The sequence below is a fragment of the Sciurus carolinensis genome, chromosome 10 (genome assembly GCF_902686445.1).
Source record: "Sciurus carolinensis chromosome 10, mSciCar1.2, whole genome shotgun sequence".
Lineage (NCBI taxonomy): Eukaryota > Metazoa > Chordata > Mammalia > Rodentia > Sciuridae > Sciurus > Sciurus carolinensis.
Window position 1 is genome coordinate 16,639,432 of NC_062222.1, and position 14,998 is coordinate 16,654,429.

Sequence of the window (14,998 nt, forward strand, 5' to 3'; positions counted from 1 at the left end):
TACTTAATTTTCATTCCGAATTTAAAGTCTGTGTATTTGTTCTCTAGCTTGCAACAGTATTTCATTAATGTGAAATAAAGGGGCTTAGGGGTGTGGCTCAGCATACATGCTGGGCATGTGTGAGACCCTGGGTTCCGTCCCCAGCACCGCCAAAATGAGTACAACAGTGGAATAAAAGTTCTGTCATTCTGGTTATATACTCTTTTAATATGACTTATTTGTCCATCCACCTCTTCCAAAGTTTTTACTACCTTTTTGTTACAAGACTTTGAAATTTCACTGTGATATGCCCATGGGTCTTTTATTCTAGACATTTTACAGTACTTCTTTAGCACTTTAAGCTTAAAAGACTTCTTCATAAAAAGAAATGTCTTACAAATTTGATTTCTATATCTTTTATTTTTTCACTTTCTACAACACTCAGTTTTTTTTGGAGCTAGCTTATGAGTTTTGAATCTATTTTATCTCTCAACAGCTTTTACTTTCTGTATTTGAATGTTTTTTATTTTTACATATTGTGGCATTTTAGTGGAACTTAGAAAAATGTGGAAATAACATTTATTTATACTTAACTATAAAAAATTAACATTGAATTTAAAGGTTTTGCATCCTGCATTTCTTGGTAAACTCACATTTTTAACTTTTGTTTTGACAGAGATGTTATGAACATAAACAGTATAGAAATGGATTGAAGTTCTGTAAACAAATCCTCTCTAATCCCAAATTTGCAGAGCATGGAGGTAAGAGCAAATACTATGTACTTTTAAGTGTAAGTAAATAAGGCTTTACTGCTTGTCTTTCTAGCTTCTCTTATTGGGCTCTACTATCCAGCTGCTTTTATTTTCTAGAGAAATTGAACCCTATTTTTCACTCCTGTGAGAAAATAATATTTAATACTGAATTTTTAATTTAAAAAGATAGTACATTCTACTTGTTCTGATTTATTTCTAATTCTAACATTAGCTATATAGGAAAGACAGAAGGACTGAGTAGGGTAATCTGCTTATTTAAGTAAAATTTATGTCATAAGAAAATTTTACTTTAGAACTTATATAAAGTTCTAAATTTTTTTTCTTATAATAAGCTTATTTGGAAAGTGACCTTTTTGAGTTTTGCTTATGAACTATCATTTTTATATTTATGTTGTCTTAGATTTTCAAAAGGGAGTCATGTTTAAGACACTTATATATTATAAAGTTGGGGTGGTTTACTAGTTTCCCAGTATGAAAGTAGATGAGTAGATATTTGTAGAGCAACTGGAGAGTGTGTGGCTATGAGGAGGCAAAGGAAAAATAAGCTTTTGCAGGTGTGACCTGTGCAGACCTTGGAAAGCTCATCAGTAGTGAATTTGGCTGTGTGCTAGTATTGAAGAGGGGAGGGGCATAATAGTTTTCTATTAGCTTTCTTTAGTCCTGCCTACATTTACTGTACTTTCTCCTTCACTGCATTTCAGTGTTTACTTTTACTGCAGTTGTTTGGATGGAAAGCAATGCTGATAAAAGTATCTAAATGCATCTCCTTTTCCTTGTCAGCTGGATATCAGGTTGTTTTATATTCATTTTTAAAGTATGCATACTGGTAATGTGGCCTTTTAGTAGTAACATAATGAAAGTATAGAAAAGTACCATATTTCATTTTTAAAGTACAATTTCCCCATATTGTTTGATTATTTATAAAATGCATCTCCCTCTCTTTTAACATATCTGAAATCAGGTGCAAGTGAAGTGTCATAATTTCATTGAAAATATTTTAAAACAGTATTTGTTTAATCTTCCTCTTAGTTATACCTTTAGTCCTTTTTATTCCTCACTAAATTTTCTATAATTTGTAAATTTTGTCTTAAATTAGGCAAATAAATTACAGTTATACACAGTATAAAATTAGAAATCTCTTCTTTCTGGAAACTTAGTACTTGCCACAGTTCTCTCTTTGAATCTGTTCATTGCAAATGGCAGATTTTGGACATCTTTTACTCATATATTCAGTAATCCTAAAAACATTTTAGAATAAATTTATGAAAATCAGAAATGTAGGTAACATATATTTATGTTTTAATCAGAAGAGTGAATTTAACTTTTACATAACTTAGATTCATAGAAATAAGGTCTGTTTTCAAGATAGCTTTTCATATTTTAAAGGATATCCCACGGAATTCCCCTGAGAACAGTAATATAGTAATTGATTACATGTTGTCAGTATATGTATTACTAGATAATCTTTCTGATCAGATGTACATGCATTTTATGTGTTTTTATTCTTAAAGAAAAAAAGATAACATAGGAGAGCCTCCAAGAATGGAATCTAGAAATCTTTGTTTATTGGTTTGTCAATTTTAAAAGCTTTTTAATTTTGGAAAAGTGCCAGCAATCTCCTTCAAGTTTTTAATTCTTAGTTTAACATAGCATTTGTTTTTGAGAGTATGATTATGCTTTATTGCTATTTTATTTGTAATCTTTAATTTCTTTCTTTTTTACTCCCCCCACCCCCGTTATTAAAACTAGAAACCCTGGCTATGAAAGGATTAACATTGAACTGTTTGGGAAAAAAGGAAGAAGCTTATGAATTGGTTCGTAGAGGTTTAAGAAATGACTTGAAGAGTCATGTATGTATCCTTTTGAAGTACATTTAATGACTGAGTGGGGTGTTTTGAGCTAAGGCAGCAATGTGAGAGTCAGAAGGTCTAGTTTCTTCTTATTGTGCAATTCCAGAAGAAGTTGTTCTCTCTGAAATTGAGCTAATAGCAACTGCCTTCATTCAGGGAACATTTTTATAGACCTGTCATTTTTTTTTGTTTGTTTGTTTGTTTTTGGTACTGGGAATTGAATTCCGTGGCAATTAACCACTGAGCCACCCCCCCCCCTTTTTTTTTTTTTAATTTTGAGACAAGGACTTACTAAATTAGTTGGAGCCTCACTGAGTTGTTTAGGCTGGCTTTGAACTTGTGATCCTCCTGCCTCAGCTGCCAAACTGCTGGGATTATAGGTGTGCACCTCTGCGCCTGACTGTTTTTTGAGGTTTTTTTATTTTTGTTTTTGTTTTTCCCTTTTTTGTTTGTTTTTGAAACTGGGGTTGAACACAGGCGTGCTTTACCACTGTGCTGTATCCCCAGCCCTTTTTATTTTTTGAGTCAGGGATTTGCTGAGCTGCTAGGGCCTTGCTAAGTTGCTGAGGCTGGTCTGGAACTTGAAAGATCTCCTGCCTCATCCTCTTGAGTTGCTTGGATTACAAGTGTGCACCACGATGTCCAGCTGGACCCACCATGTTTTAATATTATATCTGTCTCACATATAAATGAGACTTGCATTTAAAAATATCGATGAAAGCTCTTCCCACTCTCAAAAAAGAGGGAGGAGACATATGTTCGTGTCCCCCCGAATTCATGATTCACATCTAATTACTGGTGTGATGGTTTGGAAGGTGATAAGGTCAAGAGAGTGGCACCTTCATATATGGAATTAATGCCCTTAAAAAAAAGGCCAGCAGAAACTTGTTTGCTCTTTTTGGTCAGTGCCATTTATGAAGTTAGAGAACAAGCCTTACCAGACACTGAATTTCCTTTGTCTTCGACTTCATGGCCTCCACAACTATGAACAATAAATGTCTTGTTTGTAGATTACTTTGTCTAGCTATTTGTTATAGCAGTCTGAATGAACTGAGTCATCATGCAGATTTATCATGATCATAACTGTAGAGAAGAATATGAATGTGTGTGTGGTGTATATATGTGTGTGTGTGTGTGTGTGTATGTAATAGAATAAGTAATGTAGAGATACGCAATACTTTGAATCAAGTATTCAAAGCACAGGCTTTGGAATACAGGCTTGGAATATAATGTACTTCATGTAGGCTTGAAACCCAAATTAGCTTCTTTTCTATGTGATCTAGGGTTCATTTTCCTCATGTGTAAAAGATAAATTTTATATGTTAAGCAAAATGCAAGTTTGGGATCAAATAGAAATGGATGAGGGAAGATGGAGAAAAATTATGGGTTGTTATATTTTAAATAATCTTTAACAAATAATTTTGTACCTATTTTTTGGACTTAACAATTTTAACAGCTAAAATATTTAGCACAATTTCAAATGTTTACCAGACCTCTTGCATAGTAAAAAACATACACACAAATACAGTAAGGATTTTGCTTTCAGGAGACTTGATAGTCTGGTGACGGAAGACTAGAGGCATATACAGAATATTTTTTACTATTATAAAAAATGTTGGACTGGGGAGATAGCTCAGTTGGTAGAGTGCTTGCCTTGCAAGCACAAGGCCCTGGGTTCGATCCCCAGTACCACAAAAAAAAAAAATGCTGTGGCTTGTTCAAAAAATTATTATTCCCGTAAAGCAGAAGTGTGTGAACTAAGTGACCAAAGGACTGGAAAGGTAAGCAAGGGCTTAATTAATAAGAATATTGTAGTACTAGGGATGGAACCCAGAGTTTCACCCCTGCTAGGCAAGCACTCCCCTACTGATATACATCCCTTGCCCCTTTGTTATTTTTTACATTTGTTTTTTGTTTTTGACAGTTTGGGCTCTGAACCTAGGGGCACTATACCTTGGAATTATGTATATCCCCAGTCCTTTTGAATTTATTTTTAGGTAGGGTCTTGTTAAGTTGCCCAGGCTGGCCTTATATTTGTGATCCTTCTGCCTCAACCACCTGAGTAGCTGAGGTTACAGGTGTGTACTGCCATGCCTAGCCTTTTTTAAAATTTTTATTTTGAGACAGGGTCTCATAAGTGGCCAGGGCTGGTCTCATATATGAAATTTTCCTGCCTCACCTTCTCAAGGAGCTGGGATAATAGGCATGCCCCACCATGCCTGGCTTCTTTTCATTTTAATGATTGCATTTACCATTAAATACAATTAGATTCCTCTTGGTGGACTTAACTTTAATTTTTTTGAAGAGTCAAACTCTTCAAGGTAAGTTTTAAGGTTGTTGATATGCTCAAGAGAGGGACAATCCTGAAAATACAGGGTATTGGTGATAAAAATGTTGGTACAGGATGGAAAGATAGCAAATAGGAGTCAGATTAGAAAGGGCTGTGGCTCTTGGTTTTGTTTTTTTTTTGTTTTTTTTTTTTTTTTTGGGTGCTGGGGATCGAATCCAGGGCCTTGTGCTTACAAGGCAAGCACTCTACCCACTGAGCTATCTCCCCAGCCCCTCTCTTGGGTTTTTAAAACCGTATTCCAAGCATCTGAGAGGATTTTGTCAAGGTTTATTTGTTATTTGTATTTCAAAGAAGATTTATAGTTTTAATATTTATAGTTTTAAATGTATTATTTTAGTTATATATGGCATCCTAGATACTCAGTATTACTGAATGTGAGGATCCATGGCCTAAAACTTGTTAGATTGAAAAGTTTGAGCCTGATCTGAAAAAGGAATATTCTGTTTCTGGGAAGGGAAGTAGCTGTTTTTTCCTTTTGATTTGTTTACCTGCATCCTAATTATTAAGACTTCTTAATAATTATTAAATGAATGAATGATTTGATATTGTATGTGGTTGAATTTTGGGAACTTTGTACTGTGCTAAAGCATTATCCTAAAGACTTTGTTAACCAAAAAATAAATCTACATAATATTGTACAATTAGGTAACCATGGAGACCTGACTTCTTTTTCCTTTAATAATAAAGATAATTCCTTTATTTATTATGTATTTATTGAGTTTTTACTTTGCACCAGCTAGTGAGCACTTTTGTGTTATCCCATTTACTCATCACTGCTATGCTTCACTCTTAGACTATATCCATTTACTTTTTTAAAAAAATTGATGGACATGATATCTGTATTTTTTATTTGGTGCTGAGAATTGAACCCAGTGTCTCACACTTGCTAGGCAAACATTACCACTGAGCCACAACCCCAGCCCCCATTTACATTTTTAATGAGGAAACTTACTGAAATTAACTTGTGCACGGTTGTTTAGTGTTAATATGGCAGAGTAAGCCTAATTTCCTCTGGCTCCAAAAACTGTGCTCTTTTCCATTGTATTAAACTCCCTTTAGCATTGTATTCCTTTCTCCACGTTTTTTCAAGTTATTTTTATCAGTGGTTGTAGTTTCCTGGAGGGTTGTTTGGAATACTTTTTCTTGAATTATAGGTTGTTTCCTTAACTAAGTTCTTTAGGTTGGCATGTTTATGGCCTTCTTCAGAGGTCAGACAAGAAGTATGACGAAGCCATTAAGTGTTACAGAAATGCACTAAAATGGGATAAAGACAATCTTCAAATCTTGAGGGACCTTTCCTTACTACAGATTCAAATGCGAGATCTTGAGGGTTACAGGGTAAGTAAAATACAGATTTTTTTTTTTTTTTTTTTTTTTTTTTTTTTAATTCTAAGAGAAAAATACTGGTCATTAGAACTTTAGGGACTTTCTGATAAAATTCCACTTCATTTTTGAAAAGAATGTAATTGCGCGAATCGTGTTCCATTCCTACCTCCCCCTCCCCCCCCTCTGTCCCCACCTTCCCAGTTTGGAACAGTTGCATCTTTAAAATCTGACTTTATTTTCTTGTTTGGGCTGATTAAATCAATTCGTTTTTAAAAAAATTGCTCCTTTCCTTTTACCAATATTAATGTGTTGTAACTATGATTTTTATTTATGTCCACCTCTACCCTCCTTCCTTTTTTTGTTGTGCTGGGGTTTGAATCCAGGGCCTCAGGCATGCTAAGCAAGTGCTCTTACACTGAGCAACATCCTCAACCCACTTTCCTGGAAAGCAAATTTGTTTTTTTCTTTTTTACATTCCTTGAGAATAACCTGTCTTTGTAGTTGAATTTACTTTTGTTGGTGTGGGGAATACTGTGAATTGAACCCAGGGGTGCTTTACCACTGAACCAAGTCCCATTTTTTCTTTTATTATTATTGTTATTAGTATTTATTTTTTATTTATTTATTTATTTATTTATTTTAAGGTAGGATCTTGCTCAGTTGCTTAGGCTGGTCTTGAACTTGTAGTCCTCTTAAGGCCCAGCCTCCCGAGTCACCCACCACCTTGTCATACTGTAGCTTCAGTTTTAAACCCTTAAATTAGTCTTGAATTTAATTAGTTCCTAACTCTTTCATATTCGTTTCCTTTTTCATGGTAGTGCCTGCTGAGCTGTTTTCTCTATATATTTTCAATTAGGAGTTGGGCACTTTATTTTCTGAAGAATTTTGAATAATTTTTTTTCCCTTTGTACTATCTGTACCATCCTCATTCTTGGAGTGGATAGATTTGGAAATAAAGAAGGGTATCTGGTCTTTACATTTTTTTTTTTTTTTTTTTTTTTTTAAATTTGGTACTGGAGATTGAACCCAAGGGCGCTTTATCACTGATCCACATCCCCAGCCCTTTTTTATTTTTCATTGTGATAGGATCTCACTGAGTTGCTGAGACTGGCTTTGAACTTGTGATCCTCCTGCCTCAGTCTTCCAAGTAGCTGGGATTATAGGCGTGTGCCACTGTGCCCGACTCTTCACAGTTTTTTTAAAGTCATTTGATTAACTTGGAGGCTTTATTGTGCTTAATACACATTCTTTTGCCTCTAAAAACTGTACAATATGGATGTTTCAATCTATTTACTATCACCATTTCCAGCATTTTGTAGCAAAATATATAGTGTTGTGGGGAAGATTAATGTGATCTTTTAAAGGTGCATCTATTTTAACTGTAAACCTAAGAAAAACTTTTCCCCCTTGAAGGAAACACGGTATCAATTACTTCAACTTCGACCTGCACAGAGAGCATCATGGATTGGTTATGCTATTGCTTACCATTTATTAGAAGATTATGAAATGGCGGCAAAAATTTTAGAAGAATTTAGGAAAACACAACAGGTAATAACAAGAAACAGTCGCTAGGTCTGATTCTGAGTATAACTGAGAGAAGTGTACACAGTCGGGTTAACTTTTTGTTTGAAATATTTTATACTTAGAAAAGTTGCAGGTATAATACAGAGAACTCTACACAGAAGTTCACTCACATTATCTAATGCCAATATTTGATGCATTTACTTTTAAAAACTCTAACCTGTATCTCTATTTGCATTTTCTTCCTTAAACATTTGAGAATAATTACAGACCTCATGCTCTTTACCCCTAAGTGCTCTAGTGTGTCTTTCCTAGGAATAACTCTATAGTTGTCAATTCTGTAGGTACTGCTACAGAGATGATCAGAGATTAACATTGATAAATTGTTATTATCTAAGATATAGCCCATATTGAAAATTTGTTAATTGTCTTCATTGTATCCTTTCTAGCAGTTTTTTTTCCCCTTTTTGGTATCTGGTTTGGAACCATATCTTGCATGGAATTATCATTTCTCTTCAGTCTCTTTAATCTGAAACAGTTTTAAACATGTTCTTAGTATTTCATGACATTGATGTTTTTGAAGAGTACAGGGAGTGCTTTTGTAGAATGTCCTTATATTTCTTCATTATCTATTATAATTATGCATATCTAATAATTAGACATAATTTAGACATAATGATGAATCCTCAGTTCATCAGATTGAGAGACATGTGATGGCTGTGTTTTCCATTTGATTTCTATATTAAGGTGGTATCTGCAACTATAAAGTTGTTTTCTCTCTCTACATATTTATTAAACAACTTGAAACGGTATAGCCTTTTTCTTATCGAACTTTCATCACTAATTTTATCATTCATTGGTTATGATTCGTATCTGAATCTGTTACTGTAGTAGTTATGAAATGAATGGGAATTCTCTGACTCTTATACCTAGATTTGTTATTAGGCATTTCCTGTTAAGAGTTTTCCCCTCTTCCATATTGATTTATTGTACATAAGAACTTATAGATTATTTTTTAATTCAATTCATTATAAATTAATATTGTTTGTTTACTTAATTGCTCCATAGACAGATACTGAGGAATTAAGCAAAATTTCGATATGTCAGACAGCTGTTATCCTTTGACTTTTGAGTGTGCAAATTATTTTCTAATAGGAAAACAAAATTCTTACTATAGTATTCCTTATATCCATGTACAGACATCCCCTGATAAAGTGGATTATGAATATAGCGAACTTCTTTTATATCAAAATCAAGTTCTTCGGGAAGCAGGTCTCTATAGAGAAGCCTTGGAACATCTTTGTACCTATGAAAAGCAGATTTGTGATAAACTTGCTGTAGAAGAAACCAAAGGTATTTTTAAAAGAATGTCATTTATTCTAATATTTAATTATATCAAAGAGCAAGGCTGAACAATCATCAGCTGATAACTGAGTATAATTCAATTCTTTGATGATGGAAAATCAATAACTCATATACATTGAATAATTGTATGTGGTAAAATATATTCTTAATGGATATTGTTAATATAGGAATAATAATTGCAAATAAAATTCACTGAATGAAATGACTCAATAAAGCATCCATTTTGTGTTGTTTACTGATGTTTTTGAGGTAGGGTGTTCCTATGTGGCCCAGATAGTTTCAAACTCCTGAGCTTAAGTGATCATCCAGCCTAAGTGGGATATAGCTGGGATCACCTTAAACAAATTATTACAGGGTTTGAACACAGAACATAGGAAGCAATTATAAAATACAGGATTAAACACCTTAGGACAGCTTAGTAGCAAAACTACAGTGTAAGTAGTGTGTGCCAGATTTCTTAATTGCTAGTAATAAATATTGATAAATCAGTCTTTACTGAAATGCACATAGGATGTCCTGGGTGTCTTTATGGTTAATATGAATGTCTGAGTCAGTAGAAAGAAGATTAATTCTGGAAGGAAAGGAAACAAAGTTTGGGTCATATGTGTAGATTGTGATGGAATGGGGTAAATACCTGAATAAATGGTTCCTATGTTGCTACTTATTAGAGGGCTGAGAAAAAAAGGGATACCTACCGTTTTTAAAAGTTGATGACATGATTGTAAAAAATTGAAAGAAGAATAAGTAATTGAAAATAAAAGTAATTTTTAAGAATATCATCTAAAATGTTGCTTTGCCCTGACTAGTTTGGGGAGCTTAAACTTGCTGGTTTCACATTTCTTTGGTTCACTTTGAAGTTAGACAGTGTAAAACTGTAGGATCTATGTGCATAGTAAGTTATAGCCATTATTTGCTCATGGGTAAATGCTCCTGGCAAGAAAAACTGAACATATAGGCTCCTAAGTGAACTGTAGGTCCAGGATAGCCCTCTTTAATTTGAATTGATCATCCCTTAGTTGTCTATGGGTTATAAAGGGAGGAGGTCTGACATGATGGAAGACCACAAGTCTGGAAAAATAGATCACAAGTTCTTTTGTTGGCCACTGAGTATCTGTATTACCAGAGCAAGGCTTGGGCCTCAGTTTTTTTTTTTTTTTTTTGCGGTGCTGGCGATTGAACCCAGGGCCTCACTCTACCAACTGAGCTATATCCCCAGCCCAGGGCCTCAGTTTCTTAATAGAAATACCTGACAGTTTTCAAGGTAATTTGAAGCATAATATTTCCTTCCATCCTTTTAATTATTTAAGTATTGAGAAGATAGTAAGTCAAGTTAGATTCAGAATTGACCCATGGATTTTAGCAGTTTGGAATTTGTTGGTCATCTTAACAAACACATATTCTGAACATCTTGAAGGAGATAATAAAACCCAAACATCAGATCTGTTCAAATGAAGTTGAGAGTAGAGGAATTGAAGTTGTTGAGAAAATGACTCAGAAGGAATTTGCTGTACAGGAAACAATGGGATGGTGGTAGGTGAAGTAGGATAAAGGATCTAAAGGTTTCTTTTGACAGCATGTGTTTGTGCTGATGGGGAATGATACAAAAAAGAATACTCGATAAAGTAGGAGAGATGTGATCCAGTGGGTAATTTGAAAGATGAGCTTTAGATACGAATATTAATTAATAGTTCATCCCCAGTAACAAAGATGGTTGTACACAGGCAAGCAGGTGTAGATGTAGTGAGTATTTAGGAGTTTCTCATCATTGCTTCCATTTTCTACATGAAATAGAAGTAAGATCCTCAACACTTCCACAATATTTATATATGTGTTAGGTGTTGGGGACAGGTATATAAAGAGAAGAAAGCTGAAAGTGAAATTAATCTTTGAAAATTCTAGTAGCAAGGCATTGTTTCTGGTGGTTGTAGTTGAGGGGAGAGAATGAGATGATAAAGATCACCTGGGAACTTCCTGAAGTTGATGATCTGGCAGAGATAGGTAAAATGTTTTACAGTTAATTCTTTTGTGTGTGTGTGTGTGTGTGTGTGTGTGTGTGTGTGTGTGTAACTCAAGATTCAACCTGGAGCCTCACATATGCTAGGCAAGTACTCTACCGCTGAGCTATATCCCCACTCCTTATATCATTAATTTCAATCAGTCCCTTCCATACTGAAAAGATGGGAGGAGACTAAGGGGAAGAAATGAGGGTGGGTATAGCATAGAGTAGTAAATTGTGGGTTATTTTTTATGTTTCAGTGAAGTTGACCTTTGGTTAATATAGAGTAACCAATATGCAACAGCTTGCATTGTTGGTATTTATTACAAGCCTGAGTTATTGGGTGAATATCACTCATGTGCATTATAGATGTTTAGCAGCATCCCTAACTTCTTCCCATAGATGGCAGTAGATCCCATTACTCAAATATGACAACCAAATTCCTTTAAATATTACCGAATGTACCCTGGTTGAGAACACTGGTACAGAGATGTTAAGAATATTAGTTATTTTAGCTAAATTGCTTGGGTTTCAATTCTTTTGCCAGTACTCTTGGAAACATCCTTGACAAGTTTATTTAAGTTCTCTCTGCTTAAAAATAGAAAATAATAGTAACTTATTTCAGAGTTTCTGAGAATTGAATTAGTTAATACTCAGTAAGCGAAATACTCAGTAAGTATTCATTTGTAATTACTTAATGCAACACAAGAATGGAATGGAAGATGAAATAATAGTTTAAAAATAATATCTTTGGGTGAATGGAAGCTGATTAATGGTAGGAGAAAGCAAATCCTGAGTAGTGTTGATGTTCATGACTTTGGAGCTCATGGATTCCTTTGCAACCACGTCAGATGAATATCTGACTTGCTTCCTTCATGAGAAATTGTTCAGCAGACAACAGTTCGAATTATCCAGTCTTTGAAACGGTGAGATAAACATGGAAGGCTTAGCTTTCAACATTAGTTTTGATACTTGTTACTGCTAATGTTTTTTTCAGGTAGTGATTTATTATACTACTGGGGGAAGGCAAGCATTGAGTCTGTAAGCTGCTTATAGGCCTGAAGAAAAGGGAATGGTTTGAAATTTGAGTAAATTAGACAAGAAGAAAGAAAAACAAGACAGTTAAGCCTTAAAACAGAATGCTTATTTCGTTGTTGAAAGAGATAAAATGATGATGACTAAGGGGGGATTTTTTTGGTACCAGGGAGTGAACCCAGAGATGCTTAATCACACCTGAGCCACATTCCCTGCCCTTTTAATTTATTTTTTTTAAATTTTGAGATAGGGTCTCACTTCTCAGTTGCTCATGTCCTCACTAAGTTGATGAGGCTAGCTTTGAACATGTGATCCTCTGCTTCAGCCTCCTGTTCCACTGGGCTTACAGCATGTACCCACTGCTTCCAGCTAGGCTAGGTGGTTTTGAATGTGGTGAGGTTGTTATAGACTGCTACTGTAGAATTATTTATAGTTAAGGGATCATGAGGACAGGGTTTTAAAGAGGTCATTGATTTAGATGTCAAAATATATTTTTAATTCTTTTTATTTTTAAGTGTAGATGGACCTTATTTTATTTATTATATGTGATGCTGAGAATGACCCAGGGCCTCACAGATGCTAGACACGTGCTCTGTCACTGAGCCACAACCCCAGCCCTTAAAGTTGTTCTGAAGATACTAGGAATAGTTGAGGAAGATGATGGTTTGGTGGTAGGTGTTCAGTAACAGGAGAATGTGGCCTGGGTTGGACAGTCTTCCCTGAATAAATTGAGGATATGAAGAAAATGACATTTCTAAATAATGTGGACCTTCTGAAAAAGAGATAATAAAATATCATGATAAACAGTCGTTTTGGAGGAAGTTGGGACTTCCAGGAGGAAAACGAGATCCATCTACTTCCCAACTTTGATTTATAATGAGGTTTTAAGAGAAATTTTGAGGAAAAGTGGAAACAACAATGTTGAAGATTTCTTGGCTATTTAACTTCTTTTGTATGTTTGTTTAATAATTAGGGGAACTTCTGTTGCAATTGTGTCGTTTGGAAGATGCTGCTGATGTTTATAGAGGATTACAAGAGCGGAATCCTGAAAACTGGGCCTATTACAAAGGCTTAGAAAAGCACTGAAGCCAGGTAGTGTTGTTAAATTTTATTAAGTTTTAATTACTTCTTTTGTTAATGTGCTAGAAAAATAATTGTTGAGTTGATTCAGAATGTTAATACAAAAGTACATTGCATACTTCCATTTCATATGACAGATGGAGCATGTTCTGAAATCTTGTTTCTGTTACAAATTGATAAGATTGAAAACAAAAATCTTGGAAACATTTTAGAGAAAGCTCACAAAAGCACAGAAGCATTGAAATCATGAAGGGGAAATTTCTTTATTTTTATATTTCTTTTAGTGTAGATGGACATAATACCTTTATATTTATTTATTTTTATGTTGGTGCTGAGGATCAAACCCAGTGCCTCTTGCATGCTAGGCAAGTGCTTTACTACTGAGCTGCAAACCTAGCCCTAAAAGGGAAATTTCGATTGGCAGAAATGGAGATGTTTTCCTCAAGAAAGGATGCAAAGCATAACCTCTGTGGCCAAACCTACTACAGCAGGTAGCCTCCAGGGCCACATGCATATTGCCAGGCTAATGAGCAGTAGTATTCCTTTGTGGAAAGAGATTAAATTTCCATCACTCAGATAAACTTGGATCCAGAGACCCTTTGTGTGCCCTCTCCCCCAGTTACCCTCTCCCAAAAGTGGTGTCCACTTGTGGAGTCAGGCCCAGAAACAAATAGGCAGGATTCTTAGCCAAATGATCTGATATGAGGATATTTCCCTCAAATGAGTCATTCTTGTTACCATTGATACATATATACAAAGAGAAAAACCTGACTGCGGATACTTTGTAACAAAGATTCTGGGACTATCATGGGAACACCAGCGTGGAATGGTGAATGTCAGTGCTACAAAGGGGAGAGTAGAGTTGGTGCAGTTGTTTTAAGATGAATAGAGGGCATTGCAGCCATGAAACATGAATAAGTCATGAGAAAGTACCCATTTGGAATCTAGGAAATTAAAAGCCTATAATTGAAATAAAAATCTTAATAGACTGAATAGAAGAGAGGTCACAGCTGAGAAGAGAAAAAATAGTGAAATGAAAGATTAAGCTGAGGAAAGCCTTTTTACGTTTGCACTGAGAATAGAAGAAAAAATATAAAATAAATAGGGACAAATGGAAGATAGGGGATTGGTCCCAAAACCTGGAGAGATCAAAGAAGAGAAAGAAGGTTGAAGCTAATAGTAGACAAGCAATTAGGGGAACGTGTAGCTGAAACCTTTTCAGTACTAAGTTCTCAGATTTTGAAAGCTTACCTAAGTCAGAATAGGATAAAGAAAACAATATATTCTGTATGGTTATAGGTACTTAAGACAAGAAGAAATTACTGATATAAATATTTTTAAATGATGATATATTTAGGTGGTAAGATTACAAATAATTTTCTATCTTCAAATTGTCTTTTTACTTATTTTAATTACTTTGAGAAACTTAAAATTTGCCAGAAAAATGTGTAATTTATAATTACATATAAAACCAAGTTTTCTTTTTCCACAGCTAATATGTTAGAACGACCTAAAAATATATGAGGAGGCCTGGACCAAATATCCCAGGGGACTGGTGCCAAGAAGGCTGCCATTAAACTTTTTATCTGGTAAGTGAGAGTAATGGCGGAGAAATGAAATGCTGTTGGAACTTTAAGTTTCTTTTCTTGGTTTAAGTATGAGTACATATATTAAGAGTAAGGTATGCATGGTTGAGTTGTCTGAGCAAATGTAAGCCAACAGG

General features: G+C 34.7%; 1 protein-coding gene across 1 annotated transcript in view; it reads left to right on the forward strand.

The window, feature by feature from the left end:
• The window catches only part of Naa15 (N-alpha-acetyltransferase 15, NatA auxiliary subunit), an 81,145-nt gene that overhangs the window by 31,317 nt on the left and 34,830 nt on the right, over positions 1-14,998 (forward strand). Inside the window, 9 exon segments of the mRNA XM_047567137.1 lie at positions 656-740; positions 2,502-2,606; positions 6,133-6,290; positions 7,692-7,826; positions 8,999-9,152; positions 13,169-13,274; positions 14,167-14,178; positions 14,766-14,784; positions 14,786-14,868. Coding sequence (XP_047423093.1) covers positions 656-740; positions 2,502-2,606; positions 6,133-6,290; positions 7,692-7,826; positions 8,999-9,152; positions 13,169-13,274; positions 14,167-14,178; positions 14,766-14,784; positions 14,786-14,868 — 857 coding nt within the window.